The 23479-nt window shown below is 35.1% G+C and overlaps 1 protein-coding gene across 1 annotated transcript in view; it reads right to left on the bottom strand.

The window, feature by feature from the left end:
- Window positions 1-311: 311 nt before the first annotated feature.
- The window catches only part of LOC145256140 (general transcription factor II-I repeat domain-containing protein 2B-like), a 31360-nt gene continuing 8192 nt past the window's right edge, over window positions 312-23479 (bottom strand). Inside the window, exon 2 of the mRNA XM_080114725.1 lies at window positions 312-2130. Within this exon, the coding sequence (XP_079970851.1) occupies window positions 312-2130 (1819 nt within the window). The remainder of the gene's footprint in view (window positions 2131-23479) is intronic.

The following is a 23479-nucleotide window of genomic DNA, read 5'->3' as shown; positions in this document are numbered from 1 at the left end:
GCAAGGAAATTAGATCGCGGGCCGCGGTTGACATTTTTCCTCTTATGCACTGTCTCACCCTACCAGATGTAAAGCAAAACACGTACATGTAAATGAATCTTTATATTTATCATAAAAACATATTCCCGGAGAATAGATTAAAGAAGCTAAGATGTGAATACTACGAATAAGAGAGTTTTGGAAATTTTGAGCAAGATCAGTAGACCAGGAAACCTTAAAAATAACTGACAAGTATGAATAAGAATAAACCATAAATTTATTTGTAAAAAATATTTAAGGAAGCACGTAAAACAGTACAGTTTACTTAAAATTCAGTGAGATGGGTGTGCCTGCATTTTGGAAGCCAACTCCTTTGTGTCAATGTCAACTGAGGTTAAGGTTAAACGAAGGCAGGCTTCGAGAGATGTTTGATTAAGTAGATTCCTCTCTTTTGATTTAATCGACTTCATTGCGGAAAATGATGCTTCACAAAGGTAGGTACTGCCAAACATTGACAGCAAGTGCAATCCAAAACGGCGTAAATTAGGATAATGCTCTTCAGAAAGAAGAGGCCAAAATTGAGTGATTGGCAGTGTAGCTTTGCTTAATAAAAACTGGTCACTTTGCAAGTCACACAATTCAAGCTGCAAATTTTCATCGGCTTCTGATATAGTTATAGTCAGCGGAGCATTGAATACATTGAAGTTTTTCTCAAGGTGCTGGAAATCTTGAAATCGCTTGTTGAAGTCTTCAATCAGGGTATCAAGAGTTTCAACAAAGCAGCAGAAGTTATTGTCCTCTATTTCTTTAGAAATAACATCACAACTTGGAAAGCGAATCAGAATGTTACTTTGCAGATTACTTTTGAAGAGACTTAATTTTTTGCGGAAGCCATCTATGAAACCATACAGAGAAACAATTGTTTGATTCCTACCCTGTAAACTTAAATTGAGCTTATTCAGATACTGAGTAATATCCGTGAGGAATGCTAGACCTTTCAGAAAGTTGACGTCTTGCAATAAACCTTTAAATCCATCAGTGTCTGCATTCAGTTCTTCTAAAAAGTTTAGAATCTCATTACGCAAACTGAAGAACTGCTGCAGACATTTCCCAGTACTAAGCCAACGAACAGTAGAATGGAGTGAAACGTCAGAAAATTCTGTATCCAAATCTTTCAAGAAATCAACAAATAGACGATGCCTCAGTGCTTTATTACCGCCTCTAATGAAATTAATAATTCTCATTACATGCTGCATTACATCAGATAAACGTATACAGCGACTAGATAACGATTCTTGATGAATAATGCAATGAAACATTGGGCAGTCGACTCCAGCATCTCTCAAGTACGCTATAACCCCTCTTTTAGCTCCAGTCATTGATTTGGCACCATCTGTAACGATGCAAGAGCATTTCTGAAATCCACCATACTTACTCACTAAAGAATTCAGTGCTTCATAAATATCAGATCCTTTTGTAGTGGTAAAAAGTGGGAGTAAGCCGAGTAACTCCTCACTGACATTAAACTGTGAGTCAATACTTCTAACAAAGACAAGCAACTGGCTGACATCCCTTATATCTGTGCTTTCATCAAGAGCGAGAGAAAAATAAACACACTGCTGAATTTGATTCATGACCTTCTCCTGAACGAAATTGCTAAGCTCTTCAACACGTCTAGCAACAGTTTGATGCGAGAGTGGAATTTTTTCAAACCCAAGAGCTGCATCGTTAAAGCCCATGGCCTTTCCCATAGCTATTGCACATCGCTTAATGAGATCATCGTCAGAGAATGCCTTTTTGGATTTAGCCATCAAAAGTGATACATCATAAGAGGCTATGGTTGTAGAAGACGAAGGCTTCACTAATTGAAACATCTTTTCTTGACGCTTACGCAGGTCTGATTTGAGATCATTGAGTAGGGCTCGCCGCGCCTCACCAGTGTATTTATCATAGCCAGTGACATGAGGAGTGCTGTAGTGTCGTTGTACATTGTACTCTTTCATAACAGATATCATTTCATTACAAATTAAACATAAAACTCGACCACTTTGTTCTTTCACCAGAAACCTCAATTCCCAACTATCCTTGAATTGACGCTTTTCATCAGAGATTTTTCTTTTCTGAGCCATCGTAAAAAATGTGGCACTAAGTCTGAAAAGAAAAAATAGAACAGAATGTAATGGAGGATTAAGTAAAACTGAAATTATAAAGAATAATAATAATAAATGTTTATTATTTCATCAAAATGAAAATCACAATTTAAAACAAATGTATGCTTATGATGGTGTACTACAACTATTAAAATTCTGTATACAGTACGGAATAAAGGTGTTTGAGTTGAATTATTCCAATTCAAACTCAAATAAAGTTTAGTAAAAAACAACTTTTTTCGAAATAACTCAATAGATGTCTAAATAATACTAATTTTTAAAAGTTTTCTAGAAGAGGCTGCGGGCCGCATTGAAGGAGGCCGCAGGCCACATGCGGCCCGCGGGCTAGGCTTTGGACAACCCTGAGGTAGAGGATTGCATCCGGAATGAGTTATCTTCTGGTGCAGTAGAATGATGCAACCATTTTTCCAGCGACCTTGGCAACAGATTTGATAGCGTGTAGATGTTGATATCGTTTCATGTTACGTTTTTAAGTATAACACGTGTGTAAATATTGTTCCATTAAACATAACGGCGATGTGTAAAATTCACAGATGGTCCAAATTGATGCAGTTAAGGAGAATGTATCGATTGTAGAAACGAAGACAGAATGTTTGTTGAAATATTAAGTTGTTACGCGTGAAATGTCAACATTTGCAATCAAAATAAAACGTTAAATATCTGCACGAATAAATAACTACTACTACAATAATAATAATAATAATAATAATAATAATAATAATAGATACTAATACTAATACTAAAAACAATAGCTATTTATAAACTCCAAAACTACTTTAGAGAATTGTACTACATCTTGCATTTTCGCTTTGCTGGTTTTATCATAAAAGTTAAAAACCGTACTACTACTACTACTACTACTACTACTACTACTACTACTACTAAGACACTAGAAATTTATAGGCTCCAAAACTGACCTACATAAAAATGGAAGTTAATGAAATAACGTGATTTTCGGCAGGAGAGATATTCGCCAAACAGTTAAGATGTAAAATTCAGCGTTCTCTATTTTAACTAATTTGAAGGAAGGGTTGTCAAACGCCATAACCTAATGGATGTACGACCCACACATCTGATAATATATCAGCGCAGACAAGTAACGCGTCCCCCTGTTTCTGATTAATAATCGTTCAGAGATATTGAATCTCTGGTGCAACATAACGAAATTCGAAATTTTTGATATTGAATTTTAAGGCAAAATGGTCTCTACTTAATCGTCGTGTAACAGTAATGAATATATCCAAAAATTACGAAAAACGATAAGGTAGAAAAAAAATTGTTAAAGAAAACATTTGGGGGCGAAAACTAGCGAAAATAAAATGTTTAGCTAAAAAAACACCGGGAGATAAATAGCGTGTAACTATTGCCAAATTTTAAATAAATTTTGCGTTAAAAATCATAAATTGTTTTTAGCATAACTGAGTTATTTCTCTTGTTATTTTGTCACATATACCCAAAGAAATATGGCGAGGGCTTTTTTCATGATAAAGATAAAAAAAAACTCGTGTTTCTTTTTTTTTAATAATGTAAGTACTTCTGACATTCCAATTAAGTAGATATCATTGCTTTTAGTTGAAATCGAACAAAAAGTCAGTAGATACTATTGTTTTGCTTTTATAATCGATTTTTTCTTTTCCCGAATTTGGCTATTATCGTGTAGTTGCGCCGATTTCTTTTCATTTATCACGTGTATATCACCATCAAACGTGTTACTGTTATTAAAATCAATAGCACCAAATCAATTAGTCGTTCTCACCTCCGACGACGTCGACGTGTGCAAATGCGACATGTAAGCATGTGTTATTTACTTTACTAGCTGGGAGTCGAAAGTCCTCAACATCTGGAGACAAACGGTTACCAAAGGCCTGATCACTAAGGAAAAGTCTATCGCAGAACGGGTAGAAACCAAAAGACTATTCTGGAAAGCCAGTAAACTAAATGTAACAGACCACCAACGTGACGCACGACCTTCACCTGTGATGTCTGCAACCAACAATGTAGATAGAAAATAGGCTTATTCAGCCACAGAAGACAATGTTCAATCACAACCTCTATAGGCGCAACCCCATCGTCTTTTAGACTGACGGATACCGACAACGTACAAGACAGCATTCTGAAATAGTATATAGTCTATATATATTCTATATATAGTTTATAATATTCTGAAATAGTATATAGTCTATATATAGTCTATAATAGTCTATAGTCTATATATAGTCTATATATAGTCCATAATAGTAGATAGTCTATATATAGTCCATAATAGTATATAGTCTATATATAGTCCATAATAGTATATAGTCTGTATATAGTCTATAATAGTATATAGTCTATATATTGTCTATAATAATAGAATTGAAAGATCTAAAACAATCATTGGAATAGTTAATTTGCATATTTATTTTTTTATATATTTCAAAATCTCAACTAATATATAAGGAACATTGTGTGTGTATGCGTGTGTGTGTGTGTGTGTGTGCGCACACACGTGTGAGTTCGTTCCCTATGAACTCGAAAATTGCTGAGTCGATTTTTATGAAATTTCACACAAAGTTACTTTATGTGCTTGCCAGTGTTCTTAAATAGATTTTGTATGGGAATGTCTTTGATAAGTATCGATAATTAAAATAATCAACTGAAAGAAGGAACAGGCAATTTTGACCAAAATTAACACCTTACAAATTATTTATGTATTTATGTATTGCTATTCTAGGGTAAAGTATATCCTATGCAAACAGTTGTTCGCTATTTCTCTCCAACAGTTTAATAGATGTTGGGGTTCTTTAAAGTTTAGGATAGCGAATTTTTCATTCATGCATAATCTACATGAATCATCTAGGTCCCTACATATACTTGCTTATCTTACTATTTTCCATTCGTCTATTGGCGAACATACACTTTCCTTGAGTTCCCAGTACTGATTTGCTAGAGGTGTTTTCATTCGGTGTTTTTTGTTATTGAATACACTTTTATGGTCATAATATCTGGTTTGGAAATCTAAGGAGGTCATACCTACGTAATATTTCTTGTTATTCTGAGTTTTCTTTAGCAAATATTATTGTGGCCTGGTAAACTATGCTTTTGGCTAGCTCTACTTATGTATTGAGCTCTGTTAAAGTAAATACTGAAAATTTATGCATGAAATTATATCTTCATATATTAATTTATGTGATTAAATGAAATAGTAATATATATATATATATATATATATATATATATATATATATATATATATATATATATATATATATATATATATATATATATATATATATGCAATTTGACTACTTGGGGTAGTAATAACATAACACAAAGTTATGACGTTTCTGAATTTTTGAGATGAGGATTTGTTATTCATATTATTTGGATTTACTGGACTACTGTTCTCATCTTGAGTGTGATTTTCACAACGTTTCGGTCGAAGTAACCTCCGACCTTCTTCAGGTGTATCTCGTCGAACTCGGGAATGTTTATGTCGAATTTGGATGAAATTTTGAGTGGAACCCTTTATTTACATCATATGGGAAGCGTGCTCTTATTCCGTCTGCCATGACTGGATAGAGGTCCTAAGTAATTTGCAATTGGATTTTCCCCGGTACTGTCCAATGCATGCATGGAATACTTTGAGGAAATGGCATTAGGATCAACACCACTAAAGCAAACAATGTGGTTGCGATATGTATATTTAAATGTATTTTTGACCGAGCTATGTCGGACGTCCCTACTAGCTTAGATCAATACTTTTGTAGTTTTAACAAAAGAGCTACAATAATATCAGGGCTTCTCCATTTACACTGAACATCCACAGAATGCCAACATCAATATATTACATATGAAAAGTCTGCTGTGGAATATTCCCAGTGCATGCTAGTAACGTCATTATTATATTTCCAACTATTTATATATATATATATATATATATATATATATATATATATATATATATATATATATATATATATCGTGGTATTTAGAATTTCGGGTGAAAATGATATTTCCGGTAAATTTATTTTCAGAGTTGATTTTTTTGTTTTAATAGTCTGTTAATCAGGGTTTCCCAAACTTCAGGACACCATGGAGCCCCTGAGCAGGGCTAAGGTTTTTCACGAAGCACTAACAAGATAATTTCTAAAATAAATATGAAAAACATTAATTTAAATTTTAACAGTAACTAATTAAAATGTTTACAACCATTTTTTGGCTTGTGATTAATAAAAAATTGTTGCATTTTTGTTAATTTATTTTGTTTATTTTCTTTTTCATGAACCATCCAGAAACTCTTTTCACTTGTAGTTATGTATTATATCTCTTTCCAGTAAAAAAAAAAAAATGTCTGCAGTCATTTAAGTTTTCCATATAAAGCATTTAGTCCTCTTTAAGAATGGACTTCCAGAGCCCCGGATCCCCGGAGCCCTGAAACCCATCAGCCTCACTCACGGAGTCCCAGAGCTCTGTGGAGCCCATTTTGGGAAACCCTGTGTTAAATGACTCAGCGTTCTGCATAGAGCTCACAAAGGTTTTATGGTCTACATGAAGTCCTCCTCATTGGTCACTGTTATTCATTAATTATTGTTGTTGATGATGATGATGATGATGATGATGATGACTTTTGCATAGAGCTCATGAAGATCGTACCCCAGGATTGTCTGGTCTACAGGAAGTCCTCTTGATTGGTCGCAGCTATTCATTAATTGTTGTTGTTATTGTTGTTGTTGTTGTTGATGATGATGATGATGATGATGATGATGATGATGATGATGATGATGATGATGATGATGATGATGATGACTTTTTCATGGATCTCATGAAGATCCTGCCCTAGGGTTTTCTGGCTTACATGAAGTCCTCCTCATTGATCACAGCTACATAATTGCATCTAGAGCAGCAAGGCTCAGCAGTTGCTTGCAAAGTCTGGGAAGGTTTAGTTCAAGACACACAAACAAATAGGCCAGAAACAACGTCGTCATCTCTTCCACTTCATTGATTTGTGGTTCCATATCCCATGCAGAGTCCGCCTGAATTTTCAGCAAAGCACTGTTAGTCACCTTCTGGCCCTAATACCACTTGGTGTCAAACCTTCTCGCGATGGGTCGCCCTGCTTGGAATCTGAGTTCTGGTCGGCACAACTTAAACACCAACACATTGCTATCGCCCGTACCACAGTGCTTTAAGAAGTTTCTTAGTGTTGTAATATATGTTTATCAAGGCAATGCTTCATCTGAAAAAAACACAAAAGATTCTCAGATCTAAATTAAGATTTTAAAACAGCAACGTTTTGTCCACACTGCTATTTGGAAGTGAAACTTGGCATCTCACAAGCAGCCAATAGATAAGGCTCGTTTAATTCCAAGTACCTTAGAAAGATTCTAAGGATCAAATAGAGCAATCAAATTACCAAGAAGTCTGAGATCGCACTAACCAGCAGGTAGTATCGTCAATAATCTGCAAACGATGTCTTAGATAACTCAGACATACCCTCAGATTTCTCCAAGAGAATTGCCAGCGAAATGCTCCAATGGACCCCTGGTGGAGAAAGGAGAAAAAGAAGACCAAAAATGAACTGGAAGAAAATTGATTACAACGGAAAGAAACTATAGGGATTTTGTGGATTTTGCTTCAGGTCGAAAACAGGGGTATACTTTGACTGCCTTATGCATCGCAAGATGCGCGAGTTCCTAAATAATGCCGTGTCACAGATATAAATAGTTATAAATTTGAAAGTTTAAATAAAAACGTATTTATGTAATTGAAAAACAAATAAGTAAAAACAAAAAGATTAAATTAAAAGACTCTCAAAGTAACACCTGCCACAAAAAAAATCACTTTACATATATATATATATATATATATATATATATATATATATACATATATATATATATTGGCGTAACATTTCTAATTGAGTCAGTCCCGGAAATGGTTGAAGCAGTTTACCATATAAAAATCACTTTATTTCATGTACATTTTTTTTTAGATGGTAGTGTAGTTACGATATTAAAAATCGCTTCATTATATATATATATATATATATATATATATATATATATATATATATATATATATATATATATATGCACACGTTTTTGAGGGAGTATCTTTTCTTATGGAGTCAGTCCCGGAAGTGGTTGAAGCAACCTAAATAAATGTAAAAATGATAAAGTGTGTCCATGTAAAAAAGCAGCTCTACAGGCTGAGGAAATTTAAGGTGTTAGAATGCTACTAGAGCTCTCCCATAAAAAGAGTTAAGAAAAGCAACCTAAATAAATATTTTGGCGGAGATGAGAATTAAGAAAGACAACAATTACGTATTCGTCGCAGCAGCGTTGGTCGGAAGGAAATGTCGGCTGTCTTGCAGTGGCGGATGATATACTCAGCGGTCGTTTTACAATGATTCAACTTTAAACAATTCAAACTGACATTAATTTAGAAATTGAGCAAAGTTGAGACAAAAAAAAAGTTTTGTTGATAATTTGGTTTTGTTTCATGGCGTATCGACCCTTTTCTGGGCTTTTTAATCTCAAATTCATTTGTATTTTATTTTACTCTTTTTCACGAAAAACAGCGCATATTACCACTTGAACATAAGGTGCTAGCACTTGGAACCACCTCTACAGGAGCTCCATGTGAGAAGGTAAGCGAGATGTCTGTTCACATTACATTTAAACTTCTGCATATTAGTACAGTCAAGGAAGCAAGAAACAGGGAGGGAATTCCAAAATATAGCAGTTTGAAGAAAAGAAACTATTAAAGTAGAAGGCTTTCCGGTATCTATGGACCTCAACAATGAAGGTGTGGGATTTTGCTGCTAGACAGATTTGTCAGGTGTGTACGTTGAGAGGTTACAAGTGCAATGAGTTCACCAGAACGCATTTTATTAAAGTACTTGCGAAACAAACAACTTCTTCCCAAATTTGCAGACAAAAATCACACTTGGTGATCTGAAAATCACCCCTTCTCATGTCCATGATATTATAAAAAAATTAGACACCTAATCTCATCCCTGCTATACTAAGAAATGTTCAGCTGAGCTAGCCCCTTTATTTTCAAAACTGCCTTGCTGAACAAATGCCTTTCCTAATAGCTAGAAAATAGCCTCTGTTGTACCAGTGCACAAGAATTCTGGGGAAATTATTATCACTCTACTAAACTCCTCCCCTTCTTTGATAAAATCTTTGAGTGATTAATCAATCAAACACTAGTCCACCACTTCGCAAATGCTAATCTTCTCTTAGACCGATAACATGGATTTAGACAATTCTTTTTTTAACAGTCATTTGAGAATGTATATACTATGCACTGAATAAGGTGAGAGAAGCCAGGGTTGTAGTTCTTGATATATCCAATACTGTTGATAAAAGTCTAGTATGAAGGGCTCCTGAGGAAAATTAAATCATACATTATTACTGGAAGAATGCTAAATAATAGTGGAACCTATGGAAATTCCACAGCAGACTCATTCATATGTAATATATTGATGTTGGCATTCTGTAGATGTTCAGTGTAAATCGAGACGCTCTAATATTATTGTAGCTTTTTGTTAAAATTGCAAAAGTATTTATCTAAGCTAGAGGGACGTCTGACGTAATTCGGTCGTAAAGTACGCTTAAATATGATATTTTAATTCTTGCAGATTTTGTATATATTATTATAGAGTTAATGTTCTATTGATTTTTTATATATTATAAAGTTGCAATTTCAAAAATAAAAAAATATATATCTATATGACTTGGGTGCATCAGCTTGAATTGAAACCGAAACCAAAACTTATGAAAAAAATACATGTATATATATAACTTGAGTTCCTTCAGATATAATCGAAACCGAAACCAAAACTTATGAAGAATTCTTGGTAAAATTATTTATTACAAGAATTGGAAGTTCATAACAATTAAACGATGCGGATGTAAAAGTGACACATCAAATAAATAGCACACACACTATCAAAATAATATAGAGATAATTAGATCTTTCTTAGACAAGGAGAAAATCCAGGTTGTCTTTGATGTACATACATCCAAATAGCATAAGATTAATAGGAAATTGCTTTGGGGTTTGATCCTTGGACCTCTATGATTCCTGATATTCATAAACGACCTCCCTGATAACATTGTGTCCGAGATGGGTATATTTGCGGATGATACGATGCTCTATAACAGGCATGATGGAAAAACAGATGTACACGAATCTGAAGAAATGGCAGAAGCTTTAGAAAGAAACCTTCAGTCAGTCATAAACGAGTGGTAACATTTAATGCTGCTAAGACTAAGCTGCTTTCCTTTAACAATTACAAGAGGAATTCCCAACCACTGATATTTATGACAAATAACACCCTACTTCAGAGCTCTTCCTTCAGACTGCTCGATTTAACATTCACAGGCTACATGAACTGGAACAAATACATTGTAGACATTTCGGGTTTGTATTACAAATAAAGGGTTTGTATTACTGTACACATAGATTCGAAAAAGTTGTCAAAAAACAAATATATAACAAATAAAGGGTTTGTATTACTGTACACATAGATTCGAAAAAGTTGTCAAAAAACAAATATATAACAAATAAATGTTATCAAAGGCAAGATAAGTTACTTTTCTACCAAACGGGATATATTTTTCGTGTTTTTATTCAATGTAACATGTTTATTCAGCTCGAAAAGCATACAGTGTTTACCGATGTATTGGAACATTCAAGATGGCGTCTTATTCTCTCTTTAACACGGTAAGTGTGGGAAAAGATGTTATAAATAAAACACTGGATAAAATACTGTTAAAAACTCGCTCAATACATGTTACTGTGACATAGGTTGACATATATTCGGCGGGTTTTTAATAGTATTTTGTATAGTTTTTTTTTTTATAACACCTTTTTCCATACTTACGGTGTTAAAGAGGGTGTGAGACGCCATCTTGAATTTTCGAATGCATCGGTAAACACTGTATGTTTTTCGAGCTGAATAAACATGTTACATTGAATAAAAACACGAAAAATATATCCAGTTTGACAGAAAAGTAACTTATCTTGCCTTTGATAACAGTTATTTGTTATGTATTTGTTTGTTGACAACTTTTTCGAATCTATGTGTACAGTAATACAAACCCGACATTTCAAAGGCTGCTGCAAAGAAGGTGGGCTCCCTCTACTGTGCTAGAAAATTACTCACATCTGAGAGTATCCTGTATCTCTACAAGGCCACCATTCATCCATGCATGGAGTACTGTTGCCACAATGCCACATCTGACTGGTGCATTTGCAACTAGTCTATCTTCGACAGGGTCCAAAAAAGAGTCTCCAATCTAATAGGTCATACACTGTCAACTAAGCTCCAACTTCTGTCCCATCACCACTACGTTACATCTCTGTGTCTGTTTTACAAATACTTTAATGAAATGTGCGCTGATAAACTCCTCACACTTCTACTCCCTCGACATAATACCCCAACAAACCCATTTAGTAACAAAATCCCACCCCTTCACTGTAGAGATCCTTAGATGATGGAAAGCCTTCTACTCAAATAGCCTTTTCCTTCGGTCTGCTAGACTTTCAAATTTCCTTCCTGTTACCTACTTCCCTGATTATACTGACATGCAGAAGTTTAAATGTAATGTAAACCAATATGTCACTTGTATGGTCCCAAATAGTACCTCCTTATGTGCAAGTGGCAATTCGCTTTGTTTGGGGTGAACATGACTTTAAAAAAAAAAGAAGAAATACACCTGAATAAAATAAGAATACAGAAATGAATTATCAGGGAGACTCTATTATCACGACTGTTTGTCGTAGTTATGATGTAATTGAACAATATAACTAAGAAGTATAATACTGGATTCAAGTTCATAGACAGAGGTCCTGGATATGACCTTAAACTATACCCGATGGTGACGCCCCAGCTTGCGGGCTTTGGGGAGTGTAGAGTCACCCTTTAATTACCTTTGCTCCCAGGTTCACTCTGACTTGGAGTGGTAGTACCTGTTAGGGTGCCAACTATGGGTTAAATAGAAACCGACTTAAAAAAATATATATTCTATTAAAACGTTTTTCTTCAAAATCACTGGATTCGGCATTGAATGACCTGAAAGGGCTGATATGCCGTAATATATATATTTTTTTACATGGAAATCACCACTTATCAAGGCTCAGAGGCCACTCGGGGATAAGGCTTATTGCGTGTACAGTAATCAATGGAACAATATTGTAGTAATCGTTAATAATGGAGATATGATAAAGTGTCTTACTTAAGGGGGCGGTTCATCAGGAATTTGTATATGTTGGACTTGAAGACATCCAAGTTGTAGTCAGGTGGGAAACAGGCAAATGGAAGAGAGTTCTAAGAAAGAAGCTTTGCTCATAGAATCTACATTTTGATTTAGGCACAGATAAAGAGTGGGGAAAATTACTGACAATGGTTTCAGTTAGACAGGTGTTTTTTGTGAAAGATTGGCGAGGGGGACCAGAGATTGGAGCTCGGATGAGCACTTTGCCATGGAAATAACGATAAAACAAAGACAGGCTCACAACTTTCTCTTCTGTGAGAGAGAGGTTGCAAGGAAGAGAAAAGGGCATCCCCCACTAAGCCACAAAGCCTATTTCGTACTCTTTCAAGGCAGGATAGACTGTTTTGGCAGCTCCTGCCCAGATGTGGCAGCAGTACTCCATCCTTGGACGTATTTGGCTTTTATACAGAAAGAGAATTGCATCAGTAGTGAGATATCTTCTGGAGGAGTAGAAGGATCCTACCATTTTTCTAGCGATCTTGGTAACAGATTTGATGTAAATGTTCCATTTCAGGTCAGGAGTAAAGGTCACTACCAGAAGCTTGTAAAAATATGGAGCCTCCTCAAGACGAGAGCTATCCATTTCAGTTGATGCCAGATGGGGATCAGAGCGTTGATGATGTAAAGATAGAAGCTTGGTTCCAGAAGCATTAAAAGTAACCAGCCACCTCTTCCCCCATTGTAACACGCACTCAAGATCAGAGGAGAGAGAATCAGAGAAAACTTTGTCATTTGTGGCCTTTGATGTGTTGCCATAGATGGTCGTGTCATCAGCATAGATGTCAATGAATGATTTAAGTATGTGTTTGGGGAGATCATTGATATAGATCAGGAAGAAAGTTGGGCCCAGGATGGACCCTTGCGGGACACCAGCCTTAATATTGTTGGCTCTTGATTTCTGCCCATCAACTATTACTCTTATGAGCCTATCAGAGAGAAATGATTTAATAATTGAGAAAACATTTCTAGTTATACCGTAGCTGTAAATCTTGTGAAGTGGGCATTTATGCCATACCTTATCGAAGGCCTTTAATATTTCGAGAGCAATTGCCCTAGAAAGAAAACCTTTGTCGAGAGATTCACTAATCCTATGAGATATAACCGTTAGTACATCTGCTGTAGATCTAGCAGAATGGAAGCCATATTGGACGACCTGAAGCTATTAATGAAAAGCAAAGGGGAACTGTAAATGTTGATGCACACAAACAGAACTTGCGGCTAAGACATTATTGAAGACAATGGACGGTATGATACTACTCAACCAAAAGGAGATGCGGACATTAGACAAACATGAATATTTAGGATTTCTAAAAGCAGATGCCATCAAATCAACAGAAATGAAATAGACAATTGAAAAAGAATAACTAAGGAGAGCAAGAAAACTCTTAGAAACTAAATTATATAGCAGAAAGGTAATAGAAGGCATAAACTAATGATGGGACGATTCCAATATTTTTTGTTGATTGTTATTGCCGAATCTGTTTAAAATTCTCGATTCCAATACAATTACAGATTCCAATTCTTTTAAAATCACTAAATATTTAATTATAGAGCTGTTTCTTTTTTAGTATTATTTTTTCAGATTATCATAAAAATCTATGCAATCTCTGCATACATTTTCACAAAGTTAAAATACGAGGGGTGTGCAATAAGTAATGCCCCTGACCCACTTCCCATAGCAGTAGAGCAACGAAACTTGGCACAGTTATTAGTCTTTCTCTACATAGGAACCACCCAGAGTTATGCATTTCTCCCATCGTTTGATGCAGCTCTGGAGACCGTTTTTGTAGAACACCTCAGGTTGGTCCTCCAATCATGACGTGACTTCAGAAATCAAGGCTGCATCATCTGAGAAACGCTTTCCTTTCTTCATGGCTGGGAAGAGGTGAAAGTCAGAGGGTGTAAGGTCAGGAGAGTAGGGAGGATGGAGAATTATTTAATAACACATGCCCGTGTTTCTGATCTGGCGACATGCGAGTGGTGGACCGGAGCGTTGTCCTGCAGGAAGAGGGTCCCTTTGCTAATCTTGCCCCACCTCTTGATTTTGATAGCTTCCATTAATTTCCTCAAAAGTGAAGCATAATAGGCTCCTGGAATTGTGGTACCCTTTGTCAGGAAATCTGTCATCACTACTCCGTCCTGGTCCCAGAAGACTGTGAGCATGACCTTGCCAGTGGAGGGCTGCTCCCTTGGCTTCTTTCGAGGTGGTGAGTCCAAGTGCTTCCACTGCATTGACTGGGCTTTGGTCTCTGGATCATAGTGATGGACCCAGGTTTCATCCTGTGTAATCAGTCTTTTGAAAAACTTTGACTCATCTTCTTGCCACATCTCCAAATTCATCCTTGAGCACTCAATGCGTTCTCGCTTCTGGAATGGTGTGAGCAACCTGGGAATCCATCTGGCAGACACCTTATGCATATGCAAATGATCATGAATGATAGTTTTCACAGACCCTGTACTAATCTTGACATCTTGGGCTATTTGGCGAATAGTAATGCGCCGATCTTCCAAAATGGCAGCCTCAACTTGACGGGCAGATGCCTCATCAATGGCAGAAGGGGGGCGACCAGGTCTGGGTGCTGTTTCCACAGACTTCCGGCCAAGGTCATATGATGGGGCATTATCACCATAAGTTTCTTTCATTTCATTAAAAGTCTCCTGTGATGTACCTCTTTTCAAATACAAAAACCGGATCACTGCTTGACATTCAACAGGCTCCATTTCATACCTGACTCAGTTCAAACACCTGTAAAACAGAAACCACAATAAGTTCAGAGCTGTAATTTGCCACATAACCTGTAGAGATATAAATCAGCTAGATCAGACAACTGGAAGTGGGTCAGGGGCATTACTTATTGCACGCCCCTCGTACATTTGAGGAGCGATACATAGGATTGGTAGTTTAAAATCAAAAATTTAGAATTGATAGTTGAAAATCAATTTACTTTTTTCATTGTTGACAGCAATAAAAAATTAAGTTTTAACCGAAAACAATCCAAAAAATAAACAAAAGAATCGTTTTGGACATTGGAAAATAGACACAAATTTTTCGGATCCCAATACCCGAAAAAATTCCGATTTTTACAATTCCTGATTTCCATTAGACTAGGATGCTAGTGACCATGCACAATGAACTTCACTCGAATCATGATACTGACTATCTTTGCATAAAAAAAACGAGCCAGGAGAAAAGAACAAACGACTGTATAAATCACATACAAAAAAAAAGAATTAGAAAAATATTAATTTGGCGCAAAAATAATTTTTTTTCAAAAGATCATAACTCCTTTCATAATAAACTTTATTAATCGAAATTTGAATCAATGCATTTTTCCAACAAGAAACAAGTTTATTCATCCCATTAGCATAGAAATCTGGAGTTCTGGAAGCGATAAAGTCATTGAAGGCCGATTTGGCATCGTTTTGGCTTTGGAAGCATTTTTTGCGCAGGAAGTTTTCGAGATACTTGAAAAAGTGATAATCGGTGGGCGAGAGGTCCGGTGAATATGGCGGACGAGGCAGAATCTCATAGCCCAATTCGTTCAGCTTCTACAGGGTCAGTTGAGCAACATGCGGGTGAGCGTTGTCATGAAGGAGAATTGGTCCTTTCATATTGACCAGTCTTAGGCACATATGTTGGAACTTCTGGTGCATTTCGTCAATTTGTTGACAGTACTTCTCCACTGTAATCATTTTGCCCAGATTCAAGAAACTGTGATGGATGAAACTGGCCACAGACCACCAAACAGTCACTATGAGCTTTTTTTGGTGTAATTTCAGCTTCGAGAAGTGTTGTGGAGCTTCTCCAGCATCCAACCATTGTGCTGAATGTCTCCAGTTGTTGTAAAGGATCACTTCTTGTCACATGTCGCAATCCGCTTGGGAAATGAGTCGTTTTTGTTGTGCAGAATGAGCATAGAAGACACTTCAAAACAACGATTTTTTTGATTATCGATCAATTCATGCAACACTCATTTATTCAATTTTTTTTTGCTTCCTATTTGCTTTAAATGGCGAACAACTGTTGAGTGATTGATCTCGAGTTCAACGGCAACTTCTAGGGTGGTCTTGCGAGTTTCGACTACAATAAAGGCTTTCAAATGTTTGTTATCAACCGCAGTCAGCCAGCCTCGACTGTCTTCATCTTTGAGGCTCTCTTCACAATTGCAAAATTTCTTGAACCACTGTTGTGTCACACGTTCATTAGTAGTTCCTGGACCAAATGCATCATTGATATCACAAGCTGTCTTGGCAGCTTTTCTGTCTAGTTTTAACTGCAACAATAAAATCGTGCGGATTTGAATTTTGTCCATGCTGTCGAAAAGCCTGCAAAAAATTGAATGAAGAGATTGAGAACGGTAACAAATAACATGATTCGATAGAGTGCTTCAAAATGATATATAACATGGCTATATATATCAATGAATTAATTCAGAAATCATATATAATGTAACATGTGTAAGAAAACGATATTGTTTTTGCACCAACCTAATATATAATCCAAAACACAGGAAGACTAATCAATGCAGTACGAGATACTGTCAAAGTGAACACTACGGAGAAAAGGAAAATGATAAACAAGACAAGGAGAGAATAATAGGAAGAGAAACAGCTGCACAAACAATTTATAAGAATGACAAGAGAAGAAACTTAGCCTGGTTATGGCTACAAAAAGACATCTAAATAGAGAAACTGTATCACTACAACCGCAATGCAATTAGAACTAATTATATCAAAGTTCAGATAGACAAAACCTAGAGAAACAACAAATGTAGACTCTGTGAATGAAGAGATGAAACAGTATATCACATAATAAGCTAATGCAGCAAACTACCCGACAAAAATACAAGAACAGATACAACTGTGTGGGGACAATAATACACTGCAAACTGCGCAAATTACTGCATTTTCAACCCACATACTACATTAAAGTTAAAATAGATAAAATCCAGGAAAACTATAAATGTAGACTCTGTGAACAAAGAGGTGAAATGATATATTATATGATAAATGAATGCAGCAAACTATCCCTCCAAAACTAAATGTTCAAATATGACTATGTGGAGAAAGCAATACATTGGGAATTATGCAAATGACTGCATTTTCAACATGCAGACAAGTGGTACAGGCACAAACCAGAGGCAGAACTAGAAAACGAAAATCACAAAAAAATCCTGTGGAGCATGGAAGTACAAACAGATAAACTCATCTAAGCAAGGAGACCGGATATAATGATAGTCAGATGTATATTTTTTAAAGTTAATAAATTTTTCAAAGATTTTGCTGTCCCAGCAGACTACGGGGTGAAGATCAAAAATATGAAACATATGCACGGAACTTGCCGGAGAACTAAAAGGAATATGGAATGTGAAGAAAGTCAATAAAATACCAATAATCATATAAGCACTGCAAACAGTCCCAAGAAATCAGGAAAAAAAGACAAGGAGAAATTGGAATCAAAGGGAAGAATAAAACTATACAATGGACGGCAATGATGAAAGCTGTCAATATGTTAATGAAAATCCTTGAGCACAGAAACCAATCCACATAAACTTGAACGCTAATCAGTCAGAAGGAAGTTGCAACAGAACTAAAGCAAAAATATGAATGGAACACCACATGAAACCAAGAGAACTGAAATTGCAAGAAATTTCATAAGCTGTATTCCCCCCTCCCCCCCAAAAATGATGACAAAATAGTCAGAAGGAAAGATTAGAAAGACTGAGAAGTGAACACTAACCAAACCTTCATTGGAGGCTTATTACCATCTAAATCCTAGAGAAGATCAATGGCCGTTGCTAGCAAGAAATCAATGGTAAATGGCTGTTGCAATAATGCAAAGTCGTTTGCAATGGTTATCGAAAAAGGTGGAGAGTACTGGATATGTGGGTAGACTTGTTTTCACTCAAACTCGAGGAAACACCACATTTAATAGAAACTGCCGAGGAAGATGAAATTGTAAGGTTTGGTGGGTTTGTAGCGGAGTGGAACATCTTACCTGAGATTGGCAAGAACTAAAATATCACTAAAAAGCAAAAGGTCCTATTATCTATGAACGTATAATCATTAGTCATGCCTTGTGTCGTCTTGCATTAGTCATGACTAGGGCTATGACAACAGCATATTCTTTTCATTGTTTTGACTCTCGAGTATATATCCGACACAGTTAGACACAGTTAATCAACCAAGAACCACATCACTCTATATAAGATATCAACGGATACACGCCCGAGAGTCAAAACAATAAAAAGAATATGCTGTTGTCCTAGCCCTAATCATGACCTGTGTTGTCTTGCATTAGTTGTGTTTTGTTTGTCTTGCATTAGTCATGACTTGTGTGTCTTGCATTAGTCCTGTCTTGTTTGTCTTGCATTAGTCATGATTTGTGTTGTTTTGCATTAGTCGTGTCTTGTGTTCTCTTACCTTATTCGTGTCTTGAATTGTCTTGAATTAGTTATGTCTTGTGTTGTGTAGCTACTTATCATTTGGATTAACTCGTTCAAAGTATTTTTATTTATAGACATGTTCACACACTAACTTCGGGTCCATAATACAAAGACACCCTTTGACTCTTCTGCAAGGGATTTGAACACCAAAGCCAAACTGATATTTTCTTTTGATTATTTCTTTTGGTTGAAGTCGTCAAAGCGGCACGATGTGCTATTGACTATCCTGTTTAATGTCATTTTTCCATACCCGTGGATGCTTATAGGTGTTATCTTCCTTGGCGAGCCAGCTGTTGCCATGTCGTTTTTTATTTCTTAGATAGGAGTGGGGGGTAAAATAGGTTACACATTCTCGGCGCATTAATACGTTACTTTTCACAGAATTAGAAATACATCCGAAAGGATAAATAGAGCGAACCTACACGCTCTCCTGATACTTTTGTATTATTTGATTTTTTTGAAAGAACAAAAAAAAAACAAAAAAAAACTGTTTCTGAGTTTTTGAGAATGAAGAATTGATAGTTCGTATTATTTGGATTTTTCAGACGATTGTTCTCATCTTGAGTGTTGTTGGCACAACGTTTCAGCCGATGTAGTTTCCGGCCTTCTTCACGTGTATCTTATGGAACTCAAGAATCTGCATAAAATTTCAAACGGACCCCTTGATTTAATCTGTGAGGGTAGTATGTTCTCGTCCCATCAGCCATGACTGGATAGAAATCTGAAGTAATTCGTAATTGTATTTTAAATATCACTCACACTGAGGACTGAACCTTCAACCCCCAGAAGAGTGTAACTTAAAACTAAGTTTTACCAAGTATTTTATCCACTATGCCACATGCACTTATGTCCAACAAAAACATTCCCAAGTTCAACAAAATACACTTGAAGAAGGTCGGAGGTTACATCGACTGAAACGTTGTGAAAATGCCACTCAAGATGAGGACAGTAGTCCGATGAATCCAATCCATACGAATGATAATATTTTATTTTGTTTATTATTGTTTTTTTGTTTTTTTTTGTTTACTTGCCTCCCCACGAGGGCAGAGTTACACACAAGGTTGGTTTTTAATGTGGAGGGAAAACCAGCTCCTCAAAAAGGGGAACTCTGGATAGGAATAAAAATACAAAATGTATCAGTCATGAAGGATTTCTCCTCCATTAATCAAGAGCAAAAAAGTGAAGTGAAAAAAAGTGTAATGCAGCATCACAACAGATACTACACTTTGATCATTATTGTTTTCTTTTGCCATTTTTTCATCTTATGCGATTTGTACTTATTATCATATTAATTGTAGAATAATACCCGTCCTAGGACAGGTAAGAATAATTCCTTGAATAGAACAGTTTTGCATCTCTGCATGAAGATTAAAATGAAGATAAAATGATGCTAAACCTTATGTCTAGAATAATTATTCCAATTTTAATCACGATTTTGATTATAAAAAATGCCTGACAGTAAAGATTTATACGTAATATGTACGGCATAATCACATTGAGACACTGGTTCTTATCAGATCAACAAAGTTAAGCAACGTTGAGCCTGGTGATCATATGAGAGTTCTAGGTGTTGTATGTGCTCTCCGCTTATCTCGGCATTGTTTCCAGTCGTTCTGAACCTCCACTTGCCACTGATATTTAACAATGCCGACTCAGGAGAGGTGTGGTTCGGATTGCGCAACTCTTGCCACAATAATTCCATGTGCAGGCACCTTTACAGTGGGTATCCATAGTCTGTCAAGACTGAAGGAAGCTATCATACATAAGGAATATTAAGAAGAAATTGAAAATCAGGGAACCTTCTTGTCTAATGACTCCGGATCAAATACAAATCTTATATATTTGAATTTTTAAATGGCAAGTTTTGCCTGTAATATGAACCCCTCTCTAAAAAGAACCCTTTAAAATACTCTAGAGAAACTGAAAATTGGGCAATATTTATAAATGATTAATTGATAGAAGTAAAGAAGCACCCTCGTAACTTTCATTTTCCTTATTTTGTCCTTTAGTCCTCACATTCCATGAACGAAGTTTCTGACAAAGGGGTAAGAATTGTTGTTTCTGTGGTCGCAATCTATCCATATAACACCTCGTTGGCTAGTTTTTGACCTTGAAGTAGTAATTTTTTAGCTCCTTATATTGAGTGGCTTCATGTTTTGTCTGGAACATTTTTGAAAACAAAAATGATGCTTAATACCGATTGTTAAAATTTCACAAAAGTCAAAGGTATCTGATATTATATACAGGGCGTCAACCTCTTCTATCTGCTTTGCATAAAACTAAATTAAATATAGCCCAGATTTAGACCCCTTACGCCTAGTAGCAGTATACCGAAATTCATAATGATCGGTTAATTAGTTTAGGAGTAAATATTGTACATACAAATTCACAAACATATATCCAACTTTTCAGAGATGCAAATTAATCAACGTTTGTTTCCGTGAGGCGTTTTTCCTAAATACTTTAATAATGCAAAATATATACTAAAATAAAACTTAGTTCTGCAATTAAGTTATGTTTAAAAAAAAAATCTGTTTGGGGGTAAAGAGAAGACTAACCGCATGTCAGAGAACTGGTTTGACCAGACAGAAGCAATGGATAAACGATGTTTTAGTTTGGATTGTCAAACTGAATAAAATAAATAAATAAATAAATAAATAAATGGAAAAAGAGGAAGAAGTCTTCTGAGTCACGCTCTTCATATAAATGACAACATGACATAATCAACCAATGGTCGATCACTTCCTCATCACGTGATGTGGGACTTCGTGTACTATGAAAAAAAAAAAGATTCTTTGCTTCTTTAAGTTTAACATAGATTAATAGTTGAAGAAAAGAAAAGAAAATTCGTGAATGAAGTTGATTATCGAGTGGAAGTTTTCATGCAAGGAAAAGAAGAAAAAAAAAAAACAAGATGGCTACCTTAATTGAATTTAACTGAAAACTGAAATTCTTTGATCTCTTTGTCCAATGAAGCAGTAAATACTACGATATGAGAAAGGAATGAGATTCTCTGGAATCGGTAACGAAAATGAAGTTCCTTACAAAAGACGAGTTAATTTCACACATTGTTGCCGCCACTGGCAATTTTGATGCATGTCAACAGATAATTCCGAATGGATTGTATGTATTTTATTTAACATATATATATATATATATATATATATATATATATATATATATATATATATATATATATATATATATATATATATATATATATATTAAGTAATGTGATTGATAATTTAAAATTTAAAAATCAAATTATAATCAAATTAAAAATCCGTTTCATAAGAAGGAACAACAGCAAAATCAATTATCTGTACGATCGTTTCGGAAAACAATGCTTTTTATTGTGGTATACATCAAGTTACGTACAATAATTACATATAGTTTTTTAATAAGCAAGGTCTCAATAAGATAAAAAGCTATAGCAAACATCTAAATGAGTATTTTGACCATAGTTCCTGATTTTAAAAAGCGAAAAATTAAAAGATTCATCTGCCTTACTTTTAATGCTAGGTTTATTTATGGTGTCTTTTAAATTCAATAAAAACCCTTCAAAATTTGCTGACGAGGAGACCTTGCTTATTAAAAAACTATATGTAATTATTGTACGTAACTTGATGTATACCACAATAAAAAGCATTGTTTTACGAAACGATCGTACAGATAATTGATTTTGTTGTTGTTCCTTCTTATGAAACGGATTTTTAATTAGATTATAATTTGATTTTTAAATTTTAAATTATCAATCACATTACTTAATATTCAATTAGCTCTAGGACATTTAACTATCGAGCTTATTATATATCTAAATTACAAAGAGCACCTTCTCTTTCCTGTATTTTAATTAAACTAGTAATTTCACTGTTACATTAAAATACACTCAGCTCTTTAGACTATTGTTCTAATCTCCTTTATATATATATATATATATATATACTTGTTTATTGTTATATAAACATGCTCACATCCCGCTGCTACAAATAGCATTGAAATTGATTGAAACAAGTGGCTATTTGTAGCAGCGGGATGTGAGCATGTTTATATAACAATAAACAAGTATTATCAGCTCTTTTTATTGAGCACTATCTAACAACCTCGTTGAATTCATTAGTCCATTACTTTTGAATATAAAAAAAACCCGAGTATATATATATATATATATATATATATATATATATATATATATATATATATATATATATATATATATATACTAGCAAATGTGCTCGGCGTTGCCCAGGGCCATGTAATGTGAAATTTCTTTAAAAAATGAAATATAAAAATCAGAAAGAAACTGAAACATGTGCATGCGAGTATTATGTTTTTTTTCTAAACAGTTCACTTTTTGTAAGAAAAAAAAAATACTTGAGCTTAGATTGAAATCAAAACCTAAAGACAGTGAGTCAATTACGATAACCATTGCACCAGCGTGACACGATCTTTTAAAAGTATTCTCAAACTATTTACTCTTAACATAAGTAATCTATAATGGGAATTATTCACGCATGCACAGTCGTGAAACTGTTGAAAACAGACAAAAATTACATCACTCCCGCATACAAATTTTTCAATTTTGATCCCTTATCGGCCCTTTTTTTCGGAT

This window comes from Euprymna scolopes, chromosome 32, assembly GCF_053919585.1.
Source record: "Euprymna scolopes isolate OS-2025 chromosome 32, ASM5391958v1, whole genome shotgun sequence".
Taxonomy (NCBI): domain Eukaryota; kingdom Metazoa; phylum Mollusca; class Cephalopoda; order Sepiida; family Sepiolidae; genus Euprymna; species Euprymna scolopes.
This window is presented reverse-complemented; position numbering and strand designations above follow the sequence as displayed.